General features: G+C 37.2%; 2 protein-coding genes across 2 annotated transcripts in view; one reads left to right on the forward strand and one right to left on the reverse strand.

Moving 5' to 3' along the window:
• The first annotated feature begins 849 nt into the window (after window positions 1-849).
• Window positions 850-25,110, forward strand: part of LOC105392036 (dynein beta chain, ciliary) — a 35,796-nt gene continuing 11,535 nt past the window's right edge. Inside the window, exons 1-57 of the mRNA XM_048633366.1 lie at window positions 850-1,364; window positions 1,456-1,613; window positions 1,917-2,139; window positions 2,329-2,481; window positions 2,565-2,776; window positions 2,870-3,385; window positions 3,468-3,578; window positions 3,656-3,810; window positions 4,116-4,305; window positions 4,393-4,654; window positions 4,737-4,885; window positions 5,033-5,244; window positions 5,333-5,618; window positions 5,731-6,009; window positions 6,094-6,229; window positions 6,404-6,585; window positions 6,672-6,830; window positions 6,997-7,170; window positions 7,266-7,411; window positions 7,493-7,619; window positions 8,039-8,068; window positions 8,470-8,715; window positions 8,838-9,062; window positions 9,148-9,374; window positions 9,450-9,591; window positions 9,682-10,094; window positions 10,288-10,423; window positions 10,519-10,653; window positions 10,754-10,884; window positions 10,964-11,297; window positions 11,385-12,097; window positions 12,193-12,494; window positions 12,610-12,764; window positions 12,992-13,128; window positions 14,948-15,414; window positions 15,505-15,620; window positions 15,798-15,959; window positions 16,095-16,294; window positions 16,446-16,602; window positions 16,677-16,865; window positions 17,007-17,246; window positions 17,594-17,784; window positions 17,883-18,052; window positions 18,263-18,525; window positions 18,638-18,758; window positions 18,888-19,063; window positions 19,226-19,395; window positions 19,564-19,702; window positions 19,797-19,961; window positions 20,108-20,301; window positions 20,428-20,797; window positions 20,924-21,064; window positions 21,147-21,317; window positions 21,502-21,738; window positions 23,027-23,106; window positions 23,190-23,466; window positions 23,762-23,953. Of these exons, the coding sequence (XP_048489323.1) occupies window positions 1,052-1,364; window positions 1,456-1,613; window positions 1,917-2,139; window positions 2,329-2,481; window positions 2,565-2,776; window positions 2,870-3,385; window positions 3,468-3,578; window positions 3,656-3,810; window positions 4,116-4,305; window positions 4,393-4,654; window positions 4,737-4,885; window positions 5,033-5,244; window positions 5,333-5,618; window positions 5,731-6,009; window positions 6,094-6,229; window positions 6,404-6,585; window positions 6,672-6,830; window positions 6,997-7,170; window positions 7,266-7,411; window positions 7,493-7,619; window positions 8,039-8,068; window positions 8,470-8,715; window positions 8,838-9,062; window positions 9,148-9,374; window positions 9,450-9,591; window positions 9,682-10,094; window positions 10,288-10,423; window positions 10,519-10,653; window positions 10,754-10,884; window positions 10,964-11,297; window positions 11,385-12,097; window positions 12,193-12,494; window positions 12,610-12,764; window positions 12,992-13,128; window positions 14,948-15,414; window positions 15,505-15,620; window positions 15,798-15,959; window positions 16,095-16,294; window positions 16,446-16,602; window positions 16,677-16,865; window positions 17,007-17,246; window positions 17,594-17,784; window positions 17,883-18,052; window positions 18,263-18,525; window positions 18,638-18,758; window positions 18,888-19,063; window positions 19,226-19,395; window positions 19,564-19,702; window positions 19,797-19,961; window positions 20,108-20,301; window positions 20,428-20,797; window positions 20,924-21,064; window positions 21,147-21,317; window positions 21,502-21,738; window positions 23,027-23,106; window positions 23,190-23,466; window positions 23,762-23,953 (12,057 nt within the window). The 5' untranslated portion in view covers window positions 850-1,051. The remainder of the gene's footprint in view (window positions 1,365-1,455; window positions 1,614-1,916; window positions 2,140-2,328; window positions 2,482-2,564; window positions 2,777-2,869; window positions 3,386-3,467; window positions 3,579-3,655; window positions 3,811-4,115; window positions 4,306-4,392; window positions 4,655-4,736; window positions 4,886-5,032; window positions 5,245-5,332; window positions 5,619-5,730; window positions 6,010-6,093; window positions 6,230-6,403; window positions 6,586-6,671; window positions 6,831-6,996; window positions 7,171-7,265; window positions 7,412-7,492; window positions 7,620-8,038; window positions 8,069-8,469; window positions 8,716-8,837; window positions 9,063-9,147; window positions 9,375-9,449; window positions 9,592-9,681; window positions 10,095-10,287; window positions 10,424-10,518; window positions 10,654-10,753; window positions 10,885-10,963; window positions 11,298-11,384; window positions 12,098-12,192; window positions 12,495-12,609; window positions 12,765-12,991; window positions 13,129-14,947; window positions 15,415-15,504; window positions 15,621-15,797; window positions 15,960-16,094; window positions 16,295-16,445; window positions 16,603-16,676; window positions 16,866-17,006; window positions 17,247-17,593; window positions 17,785-17,882; window positions 18,053-18,262; window positions 18,526-18,637; window positions 18,759-18,887; window positions 19,064-19,225; window positions 19,396-19,563; window positions 19,703-19,796; window positions 19,962-20,107; window positions 20,302-20,427; window positions 20,798-20,923; window positions 21,065-21,146; window positions 21,318-21,501; window positions 21,739-23,026; window positions 23,107-23,189; window positions 23,467-23,761; window positions 23,954-25,110) is intronic.
• LOC105391501 (pyrimidodiazepine synthase) lies at window positions 21,843-22,720 on the reverse strand. The gene has a single exon (XM_011562985.3). It carries the CDS (start codon window positions 22,646-22,648, stop codon window positions 21,899-21,901), a length of 750 nt encoding a protein of 249 aa, XP_011561287.3. The 5' UTR covers window positions 22,649-22,720; the 3' UTR covers window positions 21,843-21,898.

The following is a 25,110-nucleotide window of genomic DNA, read 5'->3' on the forward strand; positions in this document are numbered from 1 at the left end:
ACTTAAAATAAAACAGCAAAGCAGCGGATCAATACGGCCCGCGAAAGACTTACTTAGGGCCAATAAAGTTTAGCTATGAGGTTGGTCACGATACGGCGTGACATTTGACCTTATTCCCGGTGGGACTCGGTGAGTGTCATCAGCCGGGGCGGGGACGGGCTGGCACCGCACCAGCCCGGTACGGTTGACAGGCAACTTGCGTGCGCCCAGGGTAGGACTGCTACTATCTGTCCTGACAATCGCTTTATCAGCTCTCGTAAACTTGCTGCCGTTGAATTTGTTGGGCTCGATTTTGCAAGGTTTTGATCGGTTTTTAGCAGAAGTCGTTATTGATTGTTTAACATAACGTAATTCCATATCAGATTGTGACTATTCTGGTTAAACAAGTAGAATATGGAAGTTGCAGCATTGCTATCCCTATGTATTGTAGTATGTGATACTAAATTTATACGTTTCCGTAAGTTACCCAATAATGCAATTCTGTAATACAATACAATAGGCGATCAGACAAGATCAATATAATCTAATGCTGTGTCAACTTTCTCTGCCAATAACCGCACAGCAATCTCACATAATATCCACCATGTTGAAATGCAATATCTGATGGAATCCGATTATAATCTCGGCAGGTCATTTTCTGGTAATGGGCTAAGGTCCGATCTGTATCCCACTTGCACTATTATTGGACGTTATTTATGCGGAAGCGGAGAGAAATCTAGATAAGCAACATATTTGCAAGGCATTATCTGTATGAATGTGATTAATCAACCTTTAGAGACTTCTACCTACCTAACGACCTATCGAGGTACAATTTCATCATTTATGCTGAACTTCTAAAACTCCAATTTATTTGCCAACCCTACGTGTATTTTCGTCGTTGTACCGGTAGCTCGTTACAAAGGAGACATCGCTCTAATGGCATGCCATCGCGACTCGCGTGACTTGCCATTTGCTTGCCTCTGCCTTTTACCCACAGCGGTTTATTCAATAACAATCCGACCACCGCAGGATACACTACCCTTTAGCGAATGAAAGTTACATAATCTTCAGCATGGACCAAGCCGGTCCTTCGACGTCTAACCAGGACCCTCGGTTCGATTTCATAGGGTCCTACGCTGTAAAGTCTTTGAAACTAAAGCCAGAGAAATGGACGCGCGTGTTGGGAATAGAGGAGCATCGGTCCACTTTGAAGGACTTTGTGGACAAGCCAATGCCGATACTGTTGGTGGTGGTGTTGACCCACGCCGCCCAGCTGGTGCCAGTCGTATCGTTTCCCTGTTACCTGAAGAATAAAGCTGTTTACTTTGTGAAGAAGCGCGCTGATGTTATCCCGAAGGAAAATTGTTCTGACTTTGTAATCTTTGGTAAGTAAAGTTACATGTAATTTATTTTAGGTTTGTATGGTGTTTGTATATCAAGCAATATTACTAGAGTATTATTTATTGTACCTAATAGGTGATCTAGCGCCAAGGCTCATAGATGAGTTGGCGGCATTAGTAGATGAAGTTTTCGTGCCCTTACTGTCGAATCCGTTAAACCACGAAGGATGGCCGCTCGTGGTCTCCCAGGATATTCTGAAACAGATACACAGCCTCAAAAGTACCGTGTATGAGGTAAGTTATTGCTGCAGTTTCTATGAATTATTTGTAATTATTTAAATTCTTATGATACCTAATGTACGTATTGTAGTTACTAGCTAAAAGAAACTCATGTAGGTATGTTCTGAACGAATTTCAACATTGCATAGGTGTTATAATTATGTAAGGCTACTGTTTATCGTGCAAAAGGGCGATCCACGTTTATCTTCCTCCCCCCTGCCCATGCATAGGTAGTTACCAAATAAAATCAGGTTGGGTAGTTAAAATTACGCCTGAAATTTCACAAATGCGCTTTATAACTCTTGTGTTCAAACGTAGGTAAAAGGCAAAGTAAACGGTCAAACGGTCCTACCAATGCCGGTAGGCGTAGAGCTGGTATACGAAGCTGAAAAGGAGTTACTTCGTGGTGAAGAGGTGGACTTATACCTGAAGAGCGCCATCGAGGGTGTGGTCATCAAGTGGGCCCAGCAGATCAATGACGTCATGATGGACGACTCGGCGGAAGCCTTCGAGAATGGACAGAATCCATTGCCTACTGTTGGTTAGTTGTTTTTATACTTAAATGATTTTAAAAGCTTCGATCGTATCTGGGAAACGTATAGAAGTGAAATTAACATCTCAACCTATTAGTGAATTGTGTACAAAAAGAAAATTACCTTCTATGCTAGGTTTTATATCTACTGTAGATGTACTACATACCTAGTTATCATGCTATTTTAATTAATTTCAGAGATAGCCTTCTGGAAATCTAGACTAAGTAATCTAAACTACATTTATGATCAACTCCGGAGCGATAGAGTTCGCTGCATGGCAGTTATACTGGAGAAGACTAATTCAGCTTACTACCCTTGCTTCAGTCGGCTCTTCAAGAATATTGTGTCTGGTAAGGTTAACTTACAAACTTAATAAACCAAAATATTATTTACCTTACTGAGAAAAGTAGTAAATTAACATTTTGTCTTACAGCGTTAGCCGAAGCGCAAGAAATCGACCTTTATCTTAGGACGCTAGTCAAACATTTTCAGGCGTTAGAAGATACAGACTTTACAGAATGTCAGCCGCTTTTCCGACCACTGTTTCACGTTATTTGCATGGTGTGGAGGGATTCCAAGTATTACTGTAGCTCCTCAAAACTGATGGTTTTGTTGAAGCAGATATGTAATCTGCTGATTTATCAGGTAAGTAGCTAGATTCTAGGTAAAAATATCGTATATCAAAGGTTGTATAATATGATCATGAAATTGTTATAATTTCTTATGTTATATTTACAGGCTAAAAAATGTTTAGATCCAAGCACCTTGTTTCATAGTGATATTGATGAAGCTACGCAAAGAATACAAGTTACCATCAACATTATAAAAAGATTCAGAACCACTTTTGACTTTTTCAAAGAAAACCTTAGCAAGTATTTTGAGGGAAGACTCATTATACCTTGGACTTTCCACCCTAACGCAGTTTTTGAGAGAATGAATAATTTTTCCGCCCGGCTCAATACAATACAGTGGTTTTTCAAAACAGTTCTAGAGTTCCAAAAGCTGGAAAAGATAGAGATCGGTGGCATGAAAGGCAGAGTCTTGAGTGGACAAATTAGAGACATTTCTGCAGAATTCGAAGGGTATTTTCATGCGTTTGCTTCCAAATCTTATGATGTCTTAGATCCTGATGATGACAGATTCAATGATGATTTCAAAGAGTTTCAGGATAACATTGTTGATTTAGACTTGAAGCTTTCAACAGTTTTGGTAGAGTCGTTCGATAATGCATCAACATTAGAAGCCATTTTCAAGGTACAGTTAGATATAATCTGTGACATTAACTGCTTAATATTGTTTTATTTAGTAGCTTCCCTGAACCTCATTTTCATTCCAGTTAATCGAAATAGTGGGATCAGTTCTAGAGCGACCTCTGATCAAAAACGAATTCACTGCAAAATACGTCGAAATAATCAACATGCTGGACCAGGAAATTGCAATATGTGAAGTAAGACTGATACTCTATTTTACTTTTGATTGACTGGACCATAAATAAAGTTTCTACAAAATAATGTGTTATTCTAGGAATTATTTCGAGAGCAATCGCACCGGTTGGAAAAATATGGCCATATGGAAGTGGACGCGTACTTGAACCCAGTGGCCGGCGGGCTGCTGTACATGACGACCCTGGCCGCCAGGATCACCAAGCCGATAGTCAGCTTTCGCAATTTGCCGCACCCGTAAGTGTATCTGGGTGGGGCAATTGCGAAAGCTGAGTATTTGCTTATAATCTTCCCCCGTTTATGAAATATCGTGCCATCTTCTAATGTCTCCACTCCACTGTGAGGTTTTCCCTTCTTATTCTTGAGCACTTTGCTATCACAGTGTAGAGTAGTTTGAGACTTTTCAGTAACGTATTCTTTGTTTTGGCACCTGTTCAATTTTAATAAATCCAGTATATATTTTAAAGTAGGTAGTTAACGGGTGCGCTCACTTTTGACCACTGCTGTATAGACAAGTTTCCGATGTAGCATTTTTCCTCTAGGATCAAAGATACGGATGAGGCGAAGAAAATCTTTACGAGGTACGATAATTTGATTGAGGAAATAGACGCGTTCAAAAAGAAGTATTTCAACGATTGGACCGTTAATGTTCCGAAATTGATCGATGAAAATACAAACAAAATGATTTTATCTCGACAAGGTGGAGATTTGGTTCTGAATTTCAGTCCAACGGTATGTAAAATTAATATTAGTGATTACGATTGGGTAGATTGAAAGTAGGTATAACTTCGTTTTCTTAACTATAATTAAATATTTTAGCTGCTAGACATTATGAAAGAAGTCCGCCATCTAAAAACAAACCCTGATGTCGAGAATTCGTTATCAGGAGAAAGTTTACAACTGTACGATAAATATGAAACATATCGTCAGTATAGAATCAACCTGGGTATTACTATTGATTGGTACAACCAAATCAGACGAGATAGCCAGAAAGTGGAGTTTGATCTCGTAGAAGATGAAATAAAAGCTATAGACCAAAGAATTGAGATGGCTCAGCATGAATTAAATTGGAATTCTCAAGGTAAGTCTAAACTTTGGATAGCAAAAATACATACATCTGGTTCAAAATTTCAGAAGTTAAGACTATATTGTTTATTCTTCAGACTTGTGGAACTATCTCCAAGAGCTTCATAAATTGGTCGGCAACCTCTATGACAGAATGTCTAAAATTCAGGATAATCTGAAAGAAATGAAGTCTGACTTGACTGTATGGTCTAGCCTTCCTTTGTTCGAACGAAAAGAAGGTAAAAAGGTAAGATATCAAAGTAATTTTCATGATACATGTACGTACAACCTTTTGGCGCACATCATAAAGATTCTGTCTCATATCTGCTTAAAACTTGACGTCGACCTACTCCACAATATTAGTTTTAAGTATAACTTATTTATTTTGTCTCAGGAAACATTACTAAATTTAGACGAAAGACAAGATAGAACAACTAAACGTTATGGAGATATTCAAGCTACTGCAGCTCGTATCAAAGAACTATTGAATGAGAACATGCAACTTTTCAATATGCAAGACAATCAGGACAGCGAGATATGGATCAACTATGTTGCATTTATCGATAAGATGATTGAAGAAGCTTTGTTTAAGTGTATTGCTTGCAGGTTATATTTTTTTAAATAATTATACTCACCTATTTTCCGTAACATAGAGTCTGATTGCATATTATAAATATTTTCATACCATTTACAGTTTGGGTTACATTTGTGAACACATGGACCCCAAAAATAAATTAGCTCCTCTTTTCCAAGCCCAATTGGAATTATTAGAACCAGACATGGTGTTTGCACCAAGCCTAGATCCAACTGATGAGAAAGGTTTCATGGCCATGGTCAAAAGTTTGATCAACGATGTAGTAAAGATGTCTTCATTGGTTGAAAGAATTAATCCTCGAGAAAAAGACTCTTACGAGACGCAGATAGTTCGAAGTGAAGACATAAATGACATGAAAGAAGATATTCTTAACGGGATTGATAGAGTAAGTAGTGATTATTATGCCGACAGATGTAATATCACAGATGGCATTATACAACTAACACTCACCACTCACGCCACTGAGATAGAATACTATAAAATATGGTTATTTACAGGTTATAGAAGATGCAAATGACTTCTGTAAAACATTTGAGAACTATGCTTACCTTTGGCTAGAAGAACGTGACGTTATTATGGAAATGTTTCTTACATACGGTAGGATCTTAACTCCGGATGAAATCGATAAGATTGGCACGGATGATAAAGATTATCAAGGACCTCAGCCGAACACTCCAAAGATGGAAGCTTTTAGGGAACAAATCGACCATTATGAAAACCTTTTCATGGATATTGAAGAGATGGAGCCTTTCAAAATATTTAATTGCTGGTTTCAAGTAAGATTTACAAACATTTAAAATAATTTTTACATTTGAACCTTTTGTAAAAAGTGATGTTTTAAGTTTTTTGTTTTAATATAGGTGGACGTCAGACCATTTCGTCAAGCTTTACTGAATACTGTGAGGAAATGGGGCAACATGTATAAGGAGCATTTGGTCAACAACGTCACGTCTAGTCTCACTGACCTCGGCAACTTTATTAGGATGGCTGACGAAGGCGAGTATTTTTTTTTTGTATTTTAGGTCCAATAAAGTTATTTTTGTCATAAGTGAAAAAATATTTTTATCGAGTCGGTAATAAAGAAAATAGCTAGACTAGGGTTGGTCACTGTAGTGAAAAAAAGGAGAACTATCGGACATTACAATGCATAAAACTGTCGTGGGTTTCTAGGGTTACTTCAGCCAGTGCCTGAAGGTGACTACGAGGCCCTAGTGACGGTGATGGGATATCTGATGCACGTCAAGGATAGAGCAGTAACAACTGATGATATGTTCCAACCTCTCACAGAGACCATTGAATTGTTGAAGTTTTATGACATGGATATACCGGAAGAGGTTAATGTACTTTTGCAGGTAAACACAATATTAAAAATAATTAATGTGTATGTTTGTGTTTGGCAAAAAAGTGTTATCATAACACGAATGTATTGCATATTTAGGAATTACCGGAGCAATGGCAAGCTACAAAGAAACTAGCTCTGACGGTAAAGCAGCAGGTGGCTCCATTGCAAGCGGCTGAAGTATCTTGTATCAGGAAAAAGATTGCCATTTTCGATTCTCATATCATTTACTACCGAGAAGTATTTAAACGATATGATGTGAGTATGTATACATTTCAAAAAACTTATTAATGTCTCATTTTTTTTAAGTATCATCATCATCATCATCACGACCCATTACGTCCCCACTGCTGGGGCAGTGGGGATATAGTATAGTAATGTATAAAATATATTTTAGTATAGTAATGTATAAAATATATTTTAGTTCTTCAAATATGATTGTGAAGATCCTTACGCTCTAATGTCCAGAGTTGACTTTGAGCTGACGCATCTTGAGGATGAAATGAAGGGAATACAAGAATCCGGTTCCTTATTCGAAGTTAACATTCCAGAATTTAAGTTACTGAAGCAGTGCAGAAAAGAACTAAGAATGTTAAAGGTAACCATCTGCAACCAACATTACTTAAATTTATTAATGAAACAAAACAATACCTGCTAGGTATACTAATAAACGTTTTATATCTTTGTGAATAGCAACTTTGGGATTATGTATGCATAGTCAGAACTAGCATTGAGGATTGGAAGACGACGCCATGGAGGAAAATTGATGTAGAAAACATGGACATTGAATGTAAGAAATTCGCAAAAGAAATCCGTCTTTTAGATAAAGAAATGAGAAGGTTCGTAGAAATGTCATATTCGACTAGTTTCTATTAGAATTGATTGGTATATTTTATGAATGAACATAAATGTATTTTTAGTTGGGATACTTACACCAACTTGGAAGCAACAGTAAAAAACATGTTAACTTCGCTAAGAGCTGTTGGTGAACTACAAAATCCTGCTATACGGGAACGGCATTGGGATCAGCTAATGAGAAGTACTAAGGTAAAATTGTGGAATATTTGTAACATAATCTTGTTGGTACCTCTTGTACAAAATTCCAAAATATTTTGTAAATATCAATTTTACTTGTACATTTATTCTCTAACGACTGTTTTACGGACTGCTCACCGAGATTGGATTGTTTATTGGGTTCTGTATATCTGTATGTTTTTGAGAATAATACTTATGCATCCATACTATTTATAATATGTACATGTACAACATACTTATAAAAATAGCATGCCACTTGCAAGCATGATACCATAAAGTATGCATGTGTTTTCCATGAAACTTTTGGATTGTACAGTTCTTACTTGATTTTGCTGTAAAATTGGCTGCGTTATTATGAACCATGGTGCATTGTGTTTGTGTGATTTGTAATGAACATGTTTGGGGAATGTGAATATGTTTGTGGTTCACAGAGCTTAGCCGCATTGCCACCAGAGCTCACTGTAAGTATGGACAAATGTTTAGCATTAGCTTTGTGTGATGTATTTGATATAAATAGTATGTTTCAAGTGCATGTTAAATGTTTGATTAGTTTTAGTAGTAGCACCTTTCTCTATTTTAAATGGGATTGTATATTATTATTATTAATGTGATTCATAAAATATTCATAACTCATGTTATCCTTCATATTATCTTATTTTTAGTAAATTAGAAATTAGATATAATTTTCTTTTAGAAAAAAAGTCGTTTACTAAAAGTTTTAAAGTAAATATTTTGATTTGTAAATAAATTCATGTTTCGTTGTCATCTGTAACGTATTGTTGATCATTTGTAACATGATACGTATGTAACTGCATAAATCTTTTGCTTTAAATGTTTCATCCACAATCATCTACTTACCTAGGTAAGAATCGTTATGGATGCGAATACCACCCTAGCAGACTTACTAGCTTTAAACCTGCACGAGTGTGAAGAAGAAGTCAAGAACATTGTGGATAAGGCCGTCAAGGAAATGTCCATGGAGAAGACTCTAAAAGACTTGGACAACACTTGGAGTGGGATGGAGTTTGAACAAGACGTTCATCCAAGAACCCAATGCATTCTGTTGAGAGCCAGTGAAGAGCTGATTGAGACCCTGGAAGAGAACCAGGTATATTTCGTAACGTTTGGTTTATTGAAAATGCTTTAGTATTTTTTGTTTTCTTTTAGTTCTACATGTTAAGATATGATTTTCTTGAAGATATGAAATTGATCAATTCTATGATTTTTTAGGTCCAACTCCAAAATTTAATAACATCGAAGTTCATAGCGCACTTCTTGGAAGAAGTTTCTGGTTGGCAAGAAAAACTATCTGTGGCTGATCAAGTTATATCACTGTGGTTTGAGGTGCAAAGAACTTGGACTCATTTAGAAAGTATCTTTATGAGTTCTGAAGATATAAGAAAGCAGCTTCCTGATGATTCAGCTAGATTTGACAGAATTGATGCTGAATTCAAGGTAATTTATAAGAAACTTCTAATGTCTTCCAGATTGATTTTACTTTACATTAATTGACATGTCACAATTCATAATTATATTTTAGATCCTTTCCAAGGAAATGTCGAAAACACCGAATGTAGTGAAAGCCACAAACAAAGAGGGCTTGGTGGAAAACCTTGATGGTCTACAAAAAGACCTGATCATTTGCGAAAAAGCTTTAGCTGAATATTTGGAAACCAAGAGATTAGCTTTCCCCAGATTTTACTTTGTATCGTCTGCTGATCTGCTGGATATTTTGTCTAATGGTAACCAAGCTGAATTGGTTATTAGGTAAGTTATAGCGTCTACTTTCATGGACAGTTATCTGCAACTATATAATTTAACTATTAACTTATAATTTTACAGGCATCTCACAAAACTATTTGATTCTATAGCAAAATTGAAATTTATTGAATCTGATAATCCGGCTGAGAAAGTAGCGTCCGGTATGATAGCAAAAGATGGTGAATTAGTGCCATTTCATGGTACTTGTGATTGCACTGGACCAGTAAGTGTGCATGTATTATTAACGAAATAGTGATGAACATTCCAACATACTTACCACAATAATTTCCTTGATAAATATGTACTTCCATAGGTAGAGATCTGGTTAAATAGACTCCAAGACATAATGCGTTCGACAATACGTCATTACTTTGGAGAAGCTATCGTAACATATGAAGAGAAGCCTCGCGACCAATGGCTCTTCGACTTCATGGCCCAAGTCTCCCTTTGTGGCACTCAGATCTGGTGGACCACTGAAGTTAATATAGCTTTTGCCAGACTAGAAGAAGGCTATGATAATGCTTTAAAGGACTACTACAAAAAACAAGTTGCTCAGCTCAGCACCTTGATTACTCTTCTGATTGGAGAGCTTAGTAAGCAAGACCGACAGAAAATTATGACAATCTGTACCATAGATGTGCATTCAAGAGATGTTGTGAGCAAGATGATACAAGCGAAGGTTGAAGCTGGATCAGCGTTCCAGTGGCAATCGCAACTGAGACACAGGTTTTAAACCTAGAAGTAGATGTCATCAGCACATTTTTGTTAAAGGTTATTTTTACTCATGTTCATCTTAATCACGATCATTGTCATGTTTCGTTTTGGCATTAAGTATTATAATAATTAAGAGACCAATAATTTAACCTTTATAATAATTTGTTGACTTAGGTAATTGATTGATTATGAAGTAATTTTACAGATGGGACGAGAAAGAATACCATTGCTTTGCCAACATTTGTGACGCTCAATTCATATACAGCTATGAATACTTGGGTAATACTCCTCGCTTGGTAATCACTCCTTTGACTGATCGTTGCTACATTACATTGACTCAGGTACAAAATCTAATCTTGAACGTGGGTACTAGTCCATAAATTAAAGATGATTCACAGAACTACATCTTCATAACATTTATTTGTGTCCATTACAGTCTCTTCATCTCATCATGGGTGGAGGCCCAGCGGGCCCGGCTGGTACTGGCAAAACTGAAACCACAAAAGATTTGGGCAGAGCATTAGGTATTATGGTCTATGTGTTCAACTGTTCGGAACAGATGGACTATCAGGTTAGTCTATCTAAAAGTCTTTGTTTTCATAGAAATTGTTTTTGTAATTGATTGATTTTGATATTGTACCACGATATTAAGACATTTTGATCATTTTCAGTCTTGTGGTAACATTTATAAAGGATTGGCGCAAACTGGGGCTTGGGGATGTTTTGATGAGTTCAATAGGATATCAGTGGAAGTATTGTCTGTAGTTGCTGTACAAGTTAAATCAGTCCAAGACGCTATACGGTAATGTTTGAGGGAAAACCTTATGATTGTTTTCCAAGGTCGCCATATTAAAACTTCAATGTGTGATTGAATATTTCAGGGATAAAAAAGAGAGATTCAATTTCATGGGAGAAATTATAGCTCTAGTCCCTTCAGTTGGAATATTTATTACAATGAACCCTGGTTATGCTGGCAGAACTGAACTTCCAGAGAATTTGAAGGCTCTTTTCCGTCCATGCGCTATGGTGGTTCCTGATTTCGAACTCATCTGTGAAATCATGTTGGTGGCTGAAGGGTTTCAGGAAGCCAGAATTCTTGCAAGGAAGTTCATTACTTTGTATACGTTGTGTAAAGAGTTGCTGTCAAAACAAGACCATTATGATTGGGGTCTAAGAGCTATTAAGTCTGTTTTGGTAGTAGCTGGTTCTTTGAAGGTATGCATCCAAATATGATATGAATATTCGGTTAAATAAATAGATATATAAATAAAGAATAGATAAATAAATCCCGTTCTGTTATAGCGTGGTGACCCTGGAAGACCAGAAGAAGAAGTGCTTATGAGAGCTTTACGAGACTTCAATATTCCCAAAATAGTGACAGATGATATGCCAGTGTTTATGGGTCTTATTGGTGACCTATTCCCAGCTCTGGAAGTCCCTCGAAAGCGGGACTTGGAGTTTGAAAGAACTGTCAAACAAGCTGCAATGGACTTGTCACTCCAACCAGAGGACAACTTCATTCTTAAAGTAGTTCAGCTTGAAGAGCTACTTGAAGTTAGACATTCAATCTTTATTGTTGGTAATGCAGGTACCGGCAAGACACAAGTGTGGAAAACCTTATTCAAGACATATCAAAATTTACGAAAGAAACCAATGTTTAATGATCTTAATCCTAAAGCAGTGACCAACGATGAATTATTTGGCATCATCAATCCAGCAACCAGAGAGTGGAAAGATGGGCTATTCTCAGTTATTATGAGGGATCAAGCAAATTTAGTTGGGGAAAATCCGAAATGGATAGTCTTAGACGGTGACATAGATCCTATGTGGATTGAATCTTTAAACACAGTGATGGATGATAATAAAATCTTAACACTTGCAAGCAATGAGAGGATAGCATTGACTCCAACTATGCGACTGATGTTCGAGATTTCTAACCTTAGAACTGCTACACCTGCTACAGTTTCTCGTGCTGGAATTTTGTATATCAATCCTCAAGATTTGGGATGGAATCCGTAAGTACATAAGTTAAGAGTCACTACAGGTTGATTTATCAAATCCTGGCGGAAAAGTATATAAGTAATACATACATTCAATGTTTTTTTTTTAGATACGTTACGAGCTGGGTAGAGACAAGGAAGATACCATCTGAAAAATCAAACCTAGTGATGCTATTCGATAAATACATTCCGCAATGTCTCGAAACTGTCAGAACGAGGTTCAAAAAGATCACGCCGATAGCGGAAATGGCCCATGTCCAGATGCTATGCCATTTGTTGCACTGCCTTTTTGTACCGGAGAATACTCCAGCAGATTGTCCTAAAGAATGGCACGATATCTACTTTGCCTTTGCATGTGTTTGGGCGTTCGGGTCAGCCATGTTTCAAGATACAGCTGTAGATTACAGAGTTGGTACGTTTATTTGATATAACATAACATCATGTCCCATCTGGTTAAGCACCTAAGTTTGGTAAAGTAAGGAAACCTGGATTTTCTTAACTCATTCAATTTTGATAATCGTTTACAGAATTCACTAAATGGTGGGTAAATGAGTTCAAGTACGTGAAGTTTCCAACCGGAGGAACAGTATTCGATTATTACATCGATCCTGAAACCAAACAGTTTGTACCTTGGACCGAAAAGGTACCAAAATTCGAACTCGATCCAGATATACCTTTGCAGGTAGAATTAATAACATCCGTTATATATATATCCGTTATAGTATATCCATACTTTATTTATATTTTTTTATCTACGGGCGACATGCATCCAAATATTAAATTGATTTAGCGTTAAATCTCGATTAATGCCATAAATTTATATGGATTGACTAGACACTAAATCTAGATTTAAAGCTTTGGTGTAAGTCGCCCTTAGATACATACTTAAAATTATGAATTTTGTTTTAGGCTGTTTTGGTACCAACAGCGGAGACCATCAGAATACGATACTTTTTAGACCTATTGATGAAAAACAAACATCCAGTCATGTTAGTAGGAGGTGCAGGATGTGGCAAAACTGTTCTGGTCAATGAAAAACTGCAGACGTAAGTATAAGTACTATACCATACAAAATAAATAATATATATATATATATATATATATATACAGGGTGTTAACTTAATTGCGTTGGAGCGGGAAATGGTAGATACAGCTGATGATACTGAACACGATAAGACATTAAAAAACGTATTTTATTTGCTTTAAGCTGACCAACATAAAACAGTTTTATTTAGTACATTTTAAAATTTCATAGTCACCCTATTCAGGTTTAGGTACGTTTGACAGAATGACCATGAACTTGAAAGCCAAGATCAAGGCCAAACAATTCAAAGCCAAGGTCAATAAAAAAGTATGCGTGCATCTGCACCACACTCGTGGAGCCACATCGTCAAGGTACCTACCGAGATTTTGGGTACTCAAAGTACCCAATCCATTGTAGACATTTCATTTTACTCCATAAGTATCACTTTATTGATACACAATTATCTTTTATGAATACAGAACATTTTCATTTTATGCTTCATAACATAGGTCACACGTATTCACAGCACAGCACAACATAAAACGAAATGAGGAACAAGGCTTGGTAATCAAAAGATAGAATTGTAGGTACCTTTTCCCTTTTAGGTAATAATTGTAAAAAATGATTGTAAACAAGTAAACAACAATGACTGACTGACAGACTAGATCCACAGAGAAGGTAATGACTATCATAAATACTCGATGGTTATGATACGCAAGACTGTTATTATTCTACTGGTATTTAAAGTGAGGCCATACTTATTATGAGGATTTCCGTACTATTCGTCATCAAAGACGTCTCAATCGCAAGTACACAACACAAATCGAGATGAGCGAGTGTAAGTAAACCAATTCGTCATTGAAGTAGACCCTGTTATCATCCTGTTATGCATAGTGGTCTTTTATCTTTAGCTGCATACAGACCGGCCAAACGAACGCCAACGAACGGGTTTTGTTGACCTTCGTTGCTCAATTTGCATGAATTTTAAAGTGTAAGCAAAAAGTTGTACGTACTGTATAGTGCAAAGCATGGAGAACTACCTATGATATTTTTGTAACAGCATTTTGTATACCCATGTTTACAATAAATAAATTTTTATCTTTTATCTTTATCTTATCTTTATCTTTATCTTTATCAATCTGCCCCTGTATTATGTATGATAAATGTCCATCGGTGGGCGTTCGTTGGGCCGGTCTGTACGCATCTTTAGGTAATAAAAGAAAAATAAAATGTGGTGAGTATCAAGGGTGAATACTAAACGCTTACCTTATTCTGAGTAAAAAGGTTTAATTATTGTTCTGAGCTCCTAGAAAGTCATAAATTATATTCTGTACGATCTATCAAACTTTATGACAATCAGCTGTTTAATTGTTGATTAGTATATCATTAATCACCATGAATAATTTCAATTTTATTTAACAATTGTTATTACCTACTGTGTAATTAATTACAATCATAGTTACATCAAATAAATTATGAAAAGTGAAGTTGATAACAAATTTACAGTGTGTGTTCTTTTGCAATCGAATGTCTCATTGGTTATGTGTTTGTGTAGGGTGACCATGTTTTTGATTAAGGTAAAACTTTCCACTTTACTTTAGACTTTAAACATAAATATTCGAGATTCTGATGTTTTTTTTCTTAGAAACGTGCTTGGTTAGACTAATACTAACCCCCATTTCCCGCTCAAACGCATTCTAGTTAACACCCTGTATATATATATATATATATATATATATATATATATATATATATATATATATATATATATATATTTATATATATATATTTATACCATGATAATACACAAATAATTACTTAATTCTGATGAAAATTTTCAGACTTCCCGAAAACTACGCTGTGCAGTCAGTGCCTTTCAACTTTTACACATCATCAGAAATGCTGCAAAAAGTTTTAGAGAAGCCTTTGGAGAAGAAAGCTGGTAGAAACTACGGTCCTCCTGGCAGCAAAACCCTTATCTACTTCATTGACGATATGAACATGCCTGAAGTAGATGCTTATGGCACTGTCCAACCACACACTATCATTAGGCAGCATATGGACTACAATCATTGGTATGACCGTACCAAACTGTCCCTCAAAGACATACATAATACGCAATATGTATCCTGTATGAACCCAACTTCGGGAAGTTTTACAATAAATCCAAGACTACAAAGACATTTTTGCGTGTTTGCAATAAGCTTTCCTAATTCAGATGCTTTGACGAATATCTATCATTCGATATTGAGTCAGCATGTTACTAATCCGGAGTTGAAGATTAATCCTCATGTTATTAAATTAGCAGGTGAGTTTTTTTTGCCATTTGTAATTACATTATAACAATTTACTTAGTCTTACATACATAAAATAATTTACATAATATATTTTACTTCAGATAATGTTGTGGTAGCATCAATAGCGCTACACAACAAAGTATCGCAAGTTTTTCTACCAACTGCCATAAAGTTTCACTACATCTTCAATTTGCGGGACCTTTCTAACATCTTTCAAGTAAGTCAAACATCTAACCATGCCAACATGCCTAGTTGTAGTTATTCTAAATCATTTTATTGACCATAGAGCAAAATTAATTAGAGTAACTAGAGCTAGGCATGGTTTGATGACCATTAGTCATAGCTGCTGTTAAATATAAATTAGGAATTCACTTTCTTATTCTGTTGTTTTCAGGGTCTCCTTTTCAGTACAAATGAGTGTCTAGAGAATCCATCAGACCTGATACGTCTATGGCTTCATGAGACTCATAGAGTGTACGGAGACAAATTGACGGAAGACAAAGATATTGATGCATTCCTGAAAATGCAGGTTGATCTTTGTAAAAAGAACTTTGAAGTAAGTGTTTGTTTTCTAAAACTGTATTTGCTTCGTTTGAATCTAATAACAAGATCCTCACCGAAACATTATTATTTGTTTCACTTAGTACATTAACTAACTCATTCAACTAACTAATATTTCATATTCATCTAGGATATCGACGAAGGAACAGTATTTGAGCGTCCAAACATCTTCTGTCACTTCGCCGGTGGTATCGGGGAACCTAAATACATGCCTATTCTGTCCTGGGAACAACTTAACAAATTATTAACCGAGGCCATGGCAAGTTACAACGATCTCATTGCAGCTATGAATTTGGTGCTTTTTGAAGACGCCATGATGCATATTTGCAGGTAAGAAAATATAAGTGCAGCTGTAGTATGTATGGCAATTATAATTGGCTTGCCAAATGTTATAGCTTCTAAATGACTCTTGCTAAGCATAAAGAAGGAAATAAATAAAGGTGTAATTAAATCTCGTAACTTATCCTTTACTTTCTTTCAGAATAAACCGTATCCTAGAAAGTCCCAGAGGCAGTGCTTTGCTTGTCGGTGTAGGAGGTTCTGGAAAACAATCATTGTCTCGTCTTGCTGCTTTTATATCAAGTTTAGAAGTGTTGCAGATACAGTTGAAGAAGGGATATGGTGTCACAGACTTAAAGGTATGAAGTCATCACATAACATTTATTTGATGCGAATTTAATTTCACATTTTTATCTTTACATTTATTTTCTAGAAAGAACTGTCCGGACTCTACATCAAGACTGGTCTGAAGAATGTTGGAATCATGTTCCTGATGACAGATGCTCAGGTGGCCAATGAACAGTTCTTGGTGCTTATCAACGATTTGCTAGCATCTGGAGAGGTGTCAGATCTCTTCCCTGATGACGAAATTGAACAAATTATTGCTGGTGTGAGGAATGAGGTGAGTTTGTAATAAATGTTCAGAAATAAATCTTGAAACAGGGATACGATGGATTTACAAAGCCTCTCTCTATCTACGTATAGAACACAGGTAAGGTTGCGTGGATTTTTACTGGTGGTGACCATGATTCTTTCCCAACAGGTAAAAGGCGCTGGCCTGCCAGATACTCGTGAAATCTGCTGGAAGTTCTTCATAGACCGTGTGAGGAAACAGTTGAAGGTCGTCCTCTGTTTCTCACCCGTTGGATCAACTCTTCGCGTCAGGTCCAGAAAGTTCCCAGCCTTGATCAACTGCACTTCCATCAATTGGTTCCACGAATGGCCACAAGAGGCTCTGGTTTCTGTATCTATGAGATTCTTAGAAGAGTTGCTGGTTCTACCTGTAAGTTAATGCAAAATAAATATAAATAAATATATGGGGACATCTCACACACGGCCATCCGACCCCAAGCTAGGCAGAACCTGTGTTATGGGTGTCGGACAGCTGATATATCTACACAAATAAATAGGTAGATACATACTAAATATAAATATCAACACCCAAGACCCGAGTACAAATATCTGTCATTAAACAAATATCTGCCCCAGCCGGGAATCGAACCCGGGACCTTCGGCTCAGTAGTCAGGGTCACTAACCACTACGCCATTCGGTCGTCGTATATGTTTAACATAAATTATCAACTAGAGTTGTGTTTGTCTGGGTGATTTATCATTATAACTTTCTTCTAGATTTCGCTTCGTGATTCAGTATCGAGATTCATGGCGTATGTTCACACGTCAGTGAATACAATATCTAAAGCGTACTTGTCTAATGAAAGGAGATACAACTACACTACGCCAAAAAGTTACTTGGAACAGATTAGTTTGTATTCCAAACTTGTGAGGAATAAAACTGATGAGCTACAGGCTAAGATTGTTAGGTAAGTTTCAAATGACCTGCAGAATTGAGTGTTGGCGATAAGGTACTGCATATTGCGACTGAAATAAAATAAAACATAAATATATATTTTAATTCTAGGTTGGAAAATGGTCTGGAAAAGCTTCGCAGTACAGCTTGCCAAGTAGATGAGCTGAAAGCAAAGTTAGCAGTTCAAGAAATAGAGTTGCAGCAGAAGAACGAAGCTGCGGATAAACTTATTGAGAGAGTTGGAGTCGAGACTGCTAAGGTGCAGAGCGAAAAAGCTCTAGGTAAAGCTTTGGATTTAAACCTTATTTTTTATGATATTTCGGTCTTTGTGTCAGTAATGAGACAGTATGTTTCTTGATATACCTTATTATTTTTTACTTCGAGATACATCATTATAGATTGTGTCCCCCATAATACTGACAGTAGCCTTTGATACTTTTGCTAAGTTACCTAAGACCATATTCTAAATACATATTTCGATCTCATTTCAGCCGACGAGGAAGAAGAAAAAGTAGCAGTGATAGCCGAGGAAGTATCTAAAAAGCAGCATGACTGCGAAGAAGATTTAATAAAAGCGGAACCGGCATTGGTTGCCGCACAAGATGCCTTGAACACTCTGAACAAAGCTAACTTGACTGAGCTGAAGTCTTTCGGATCCCCTCCTGGAGCTGTGACTAATGTTACCGCAGCTGTCATGGTGCTATTGGCGCCAGGCGGTAAGATACCAAAGGACCGGAGCTGGAAATCTGCTAAGGTTTGTTTTGCTTTCAATCTTGAGGTTTTTTATTGTACGAAATACAAGATCTAAATAATAATAACTGAAGTGTGACAATGATAACTGTATCAGCATAATGTTTGTTCTGCAGATGATGATGGCCAAAGTAGACGTGTTTCTGGAAACTCTAATTAACTATGACAAAGAAAACATACATCCTGATGTCATCAAAGCCATACAACCGTATCTGAAGGATGCTGAGTTTGAACCAGGTAGACACAGATAACATAATTCGTGTACTACTTCTTATTTACTTTTAAAAACAAATACGACTTATATATTTTGTAATACTTAGGTGTATAGCAATTACAATGATCAGTAAAATTATTTTCTCCTTTCAGAGTTCATAAGGTCGAAATCCGGAGCTGCCGCAGGTCTTTGCGCTTGGGTTATCAACATTATAAAGTTTTTTGAAGTATTTTGCGACGTCGAGCCGAAAAGAAAGGCTTTGGCTGCAGCAAACGCAGAATTAGCTGCTGCTACAGAAAAACTCAAGTCTATCAAGTCTAAAGTTGCTGTAAGTTTTCCCTTTGAACTGCGTTTAGTTAAAAGACCTTTCCCTATAATAGACTTAGTTAATATTATATCTTACGAAGTATTATATCCTAGAACACTTTCTGTTCTGATTTTATTTTCTAAAGTTTGCCTAATAAATGCATAAATCTACTATCCACCCTAGTCTCTAGAAGAGCAACTAGCAACGTTGACTGCAGACTTCGAGAAGGCGACAGCTGAGAAACTGAAATGTCAACAAGAAGCCGATGCGACTAACAGAACCATTCAGCTGGCCAATCGTCTCGTCAACGGACTGGCCAGTGAAAACGTTCGGTGGGCTGAGGCCGTTTCTAAGTAAGTTGCAGATGCGTATATAGGTAATACACCTTAAGAGCTTCGTCATCTATCGTTACGCTTATAACAAATCTAAACTTATTTATTTAAAGGAGCAAAGCGTGGTGTACCGTTTTTTGTAGGCATAAGTAGGCATTTAATAAATGTTTCCAAACACCTTTTTTACAGTTTTATGCAACAAAATACAACTCTACCGGGAGATGTTCTGCTAGTTTGCGCGTTCATATCATACGTTGGGTGCTTCACGAAACAATATAGATTGGATCTGTTACATAAAAATTGGCTGGTTTTCATGAAAACTCTCGAGGTAAGAAACTTCATCTGATGTTTTAGCTAGTATTTAAATTCCAAGTGAAAGTGATTGCACATAGGGTAACTATTGCTGAAATCTATATTTTCAGCCACCAATTCCCATAACAGAGGGGTTGGATCCTCTAAACATGCTGACAGATGACACGACGATAGCGGTGTGGCAGAACGAAGGGCTACCGTCAGATAGGATGAGCACGGAGAACGCTACTATACTGTCTAATTCTGATCGATGGCCGCTCATGATCGACCCTCAGGTATGTATGAATCATCTCGAAGACTAGCATTTGTTTCATAATTATGATTCAGTAATTAGACACTTTAGGCATAAGCTTTCCCAAGAAGCAGTACATCAAATCTCTCAGTTTTCCAACCAATACTAAATTTATCCTTCGTTTTCCAGCTCCAAGGTGTAAAATGGATCAAACAAAAGTACGGAGACGCCTTGCAAGTAATTCGTCTCGGTCAAAAAGGCTATCTAGAATCTATAGAAAAGGCTATCATAAAAGGAGAAACTGTATTGTTTGAGAATATTGGGGAAACCGTCGATCCTGTACTTGATCCTTTATTGGGAAGAAATCTCATTAAAAAGGGGAAGTAAGTGATAGATAATAGATAATCATTCCTATGTGTTTAAAGTACCTATAGTCATAAAATTTTAACTGATGGCTCTTGGAATCTGGAAAAAGAGTTTCGTTATTGATATTATTTATCATATTCTAGGGCTATAAAGATAGGTGACAAAGAAATAGAATACAACACGAACTTCAGGCTAATACTCCACACGAAGTTAGCGAATCCACATTACAAGCCCGAAATGCAAGCTCAAACTACCCTGGTTAACTTTACCGTTACCAGGGATGGCTTGGAAGACCAACTATTAGCTGAAGTAGTCAAGGCAGAAAGACCAGATTTAGAAGAGCTAAAAGCGGAGTTAACAAAACAGCAAAACCAGTTTAAAATCCAACTTAAGGGGTTAGAAGATGATCTCCTTTCAAGACTTTCGTCGGCTGGTGAAAATATTCTCGGTGATACCGCTTTAGTTGAGAATTTGGAGACTACGAAGAAAACTGCTGCTGATATTGAAAGAAAGGTGATAACACCACACCTACTATTACTATAATCATACCGTTTTATTTCGTAACCTATTGTTCGCCAATCACCATTTGTGTTTTTTTTAAGTCGCTGTACAGAAACATTATTTTTTCTTTTGTTTTAGGTGGCAGAAGCTAAAATAACATCACAGAAGATAGATTTAGCCCGTGAATTCTATCGGCCCGCAGCCGCCAGAGCGTCATTGCTCTACTTCATCCTGAACGACTTGAATACTATCAACCCTATTTACCAATTTTCCCTCAAGGTAAGATTCTTCACTCACGCATATATAATTTTTAGCCTTTTTGAGTTTCCTACTGTATTTATGGTTAATTTTATTTCGACAGGCTTTCAGTGTAGTTTTCCAAAAGGCGATATCCAGAGCCGAACCAGCTGAGGAAGTCAGCCAAAGAATAAAAAACCTTATTGATTGCATTAGTTATTCAGTATTTCAATACACTTCGAGAGGTCTCTTTGAGTGTGATAAGCTGATTTTTGCTTCTCAAATGACATTCCAGGTGAGAAAAACACATTTATGCACTTACCCCCTTTTTCATAGAAAAGTTATAGGACGTTTTACATATTGAACTCCCTATCTGTCAAAGAACAGTTTGTTCTGAATGCAATGTTACATTTTAAAGAATGCTGTAACCTCTTGATACTGTTAAACCATTGTTATTACACGAATCTGTGAACTTCCAGGTGTTACTAATGAACGAAGAGATATCCCCTGTAGAACTAGATTTCTTCCTGCGTTTCCCGATCAAGCCGCACGTGACCAGTCCCGTAGACTTTCTGTCTAACCCCAGTTGGGGTGGCATCTGTTCCCTAGCCACTAAGGACGAGTTTAGAAATCTAGACAGGGATATAGAGACGTCGCAAAAGAGATGGAAGAAGATTGTGGAGATGGACTGTCCGGAACGGGAGAAGTTTCCTCAGGTGATTTTAGTTAACAGAACAAATAGTTAGCCTGTAACATTCAATTCTCCTATTGCCAGTAATGGCTGAAATGTATGAAATATAACTGAATAATACTTTTAATGAATATTAATAAAAATGATTTATTCTTTCAAAATAGTTCTCACAGTTTAATATCAGTCTATGCATCCAACATTAAGTCGTAGTCAGGCTCGCCGCCGGTCTTGTATGGTTCCAGGAATTTAAACAAAACGTCTTCTTCAATCAAATATTGCTTCACGACGGGATCTTGCTTCAAATTCTGCAAATAATCCAATAATAACTTGAACTTTTCCGCGTCGATCTTGGCCCTGGAGTCTATCTTCTGGTAAGATAGGACTCGCTCGAACCAGGGCCAGATCATGTAGTCCACGAACCCTGGCTTATCCCCCCCGAAAAACTTCGTACCACGGATCTTCAGCTGTTCTTGAAGGAATTCTAAGGCTTTGTTGTACGCTGTGACTGTATCCTCTGTGAAAGTTTTGGGAAACCTGATCAGTTTGATGTACAGGTTCTGAATCGGTGTGCTCGCTTCAACAATGATCTTATCTAAAGCTCTTTGCACGGGGTCCTTCGACAGCAAGGGTCTCTGAGGGTACACTTCATCGATGTATTCCACTGTTACCAAACTCTCGTAGATGGACAGGCCTTCTTTGATTTCTAGCGATGGTACTTTGCCGAATGCACTCTTGCTGGTGAGCCACTCGGGTTTGTCGAAGAGGTTAATGTTGATGACTTCATAGTCGATGTTCTTAGCGTTGAGTGCGAGCACAGTGCGCTGAGCAAAGGGGCAGTAGCGCATGTTGTACAGACGAAGCTTGCCAGTGTAGGGTGGGAGTGGATCACCTTTTCTTAGGTGTTTCGTGTTAAACTTGATTCCTCTCGTAGACATAGTTTGGGCTTCAGTCTTGATTGTTTCACTTGATCAACCGGTCTTAGTGATTTGAGTGATGTGATACTACTAAAAAACGCCTAAAACATTTGTAAAAATGTTATCGTAGATAATGCGTGATATGAATTGATAAGAGACAAAACATAGTTCTTATCATAGACCACGCATGCCATATCATATAAGTATCATTGACCGCACATTCTTACATTTTGTAGCCTAATCTACAAATTAAATGTAAAAAAATGAAGCTGTAATAGATAAAATCTCCTGTACCAATGTAAATCTGAAATTAGTAGTTTTTATAATAAGTCATCCATAAAAGGCCATGAGGGCGTATTTTGGGACCTACAATCTCAATTATTTTATTTGGCTACGCAGGAATGGAAGAACAAAACAGCAATTCAAAGACTCTGCATGTTGAGAGCTTTGAGACCTGATAGAATGACATACGCTGTAGCGTAAGTAGTTCTTATTCCATTTCATACAGTATATTTTCATGTCCAAGATCTATTCCCTATTAATGAATTTTATTATTTACCAGAGCTTTCATCGAAGAAAAAATGGGTGGAAAATACGTGGAAAACCGCACGGTAGAGTTTAGCAAGTCATTCGAGGAAACCAGTTCGTCTACTCCAATATTCTTCATTCTATCCCCTGGAGTGAATCCTCTGAAAGACGTGGAGGCTCTAGGCAAGGTCATGGGCTTTACAGCTGATAATGGGAACTTTCACAACGTGTCGCTTGGACAAGGACAGGAGGTTGTGGCTGAGGCAGCCATGGACGAGGCATTTGCGAAGGGGCATTGGGTTGTACTGCAGGTAAATATTCTGTAAATAAAATAATATGGATTATGGATAACGCAAAAAAACTTAGTCTTTCTTTGCTGCAATACTACTATTATTAGTAGTATTGCAGCAAAGAAAGGGTAAGTATTTTTTGCTTATGTAATAGTAATAATACTATAATATTTCCGATACAATGAATATTTTTCGGAAAATATAATCGTTATTGAGTCGAATTTCGTAAATTTCTGAGGCAGTTTTGGATAGGTGCTTGATTCTTACAACCTCGAGGAGTGGTGATTAACTAACCTCATATTTTAAATGTTCCCAGAACATCCATTTAGTGAACCGATGGCTGCCGAGCCTCGAGAAGAAGATGGAGAGTTTCCAGACGGGCTGCCACCCAGACTTCCGTCTGTTCATGTCGGCTGAGCCGGCCGCCACGCCCGCCGCGCACATCATACCGCAGGGCATCCTGGAGTCTTCGATCAAGATTACCAATGAACCGCCTACTGGGATGCAGGTTTGTGAACCTTTGGTGGAGGTATGCTTTCTGGTTTTACTCATATTATAGTTTCAATTTGATGTTTTCTCTCAACAAACACGTGAATGTTGAGCGTTATCGATATTTTCATCAAATACCTATAGTGTTTGAGCCAAGCATTAATAATGTTTGACTCGAACAGTTCCTGTGACAAGTAATTTCATGCCGAATAAACATAGGGTAAACACTGGTGAAATTGGCCACCCCCAATAACTGGCCACACGGCTTTTTATTCGCCTAAAATAAGAAATACGATGACAGCACGCCATCTGTTACAGCTTGACACTAACCATTAGTAAGTTGTCGTTCATTTTAGTTCACACTCATTCCGCTTGAAGGATTGGTCTTCAAAATACCCGCAATTTTCTGACAGTCGGCGACAGTGCGTCTGTTAAAATTTTAATGATTGTGCGCTAAGAAAACGTTAAGCGAAGACATTATTTCGAGAGGCGATATTTTTTGTCCCCAGCTTCTGTGAGTGACTTTAAATAGTGACAACGATAGATTTTGAGGTAAGCAATTATAATTTGTACTGATTTAATCCTTAATTTGATTTTTTATTGCATTCTTCGACTTGGCCAGTTACTGGTTCCAGTTTTATAGTATTTTTAGTAACTGGCCCCCCTATGCCAGTTACCCCAATTTGCTACACTTGCAAGTAAATTAACTTAAAATACAGCTTATTACCTTGGTTTTAAATAGCATTTTCTGTGGTAAAAATTTTGTAAAAATCGTTCAATATTTAGTAGTAACTGGCATAGGTATTCTAGTGGCCAGTTACTACATGGTCAGTTACTGAGAACTATTTTATGTTTCAGGATATATGCTAAAATCTCTTCAAGATAATGGTGGCCCAGCCCACAAACAGCCTTCACTTCACTATAAACGGCTCTGTTGTTCTCTTTGGAAGCTGGTGCTGCCATGCCAACTTCAATTTGGTGCAGCGTGGGACGAAGGGCCTGCTTCATCAGTCTTCTCTCCGGCTTGAAGTTGATATTCAGAGTGCCTAAAGAAGTCGGTGATTACTCCCAGTTTAAAATGTATAAATCATATTGTGTAAATCACTGAGGCATCTCTGGATATGTGCCGCTTGTCAGTTATAATGAAATCAATTTCATTTTTCGTCCTACACCATC

The sequence above is a fragment of the Plutella xylostella genome, chromosome 5 (assembly GCF_932276165.1).
Source record: "Plutella xylostella chromosome 5, ilPluXylo3.1, whole genome shotgun sequence".
Lineage (NCBI taxonomy): Eukaryota > Metazoa > Arthropoda > Insecta > Lepidoptera > Plutellidae > Plutella > Plutella xylostella.

Coding starts and splice junctions, on each gene's coding strand:
- LOC105391501 (XM_011562985.3), bottom strand. CDS start 22,648: ATGTCTACGAGAGGAATCAAGTTTAACACGAAACACCTAAGAAAAGGT.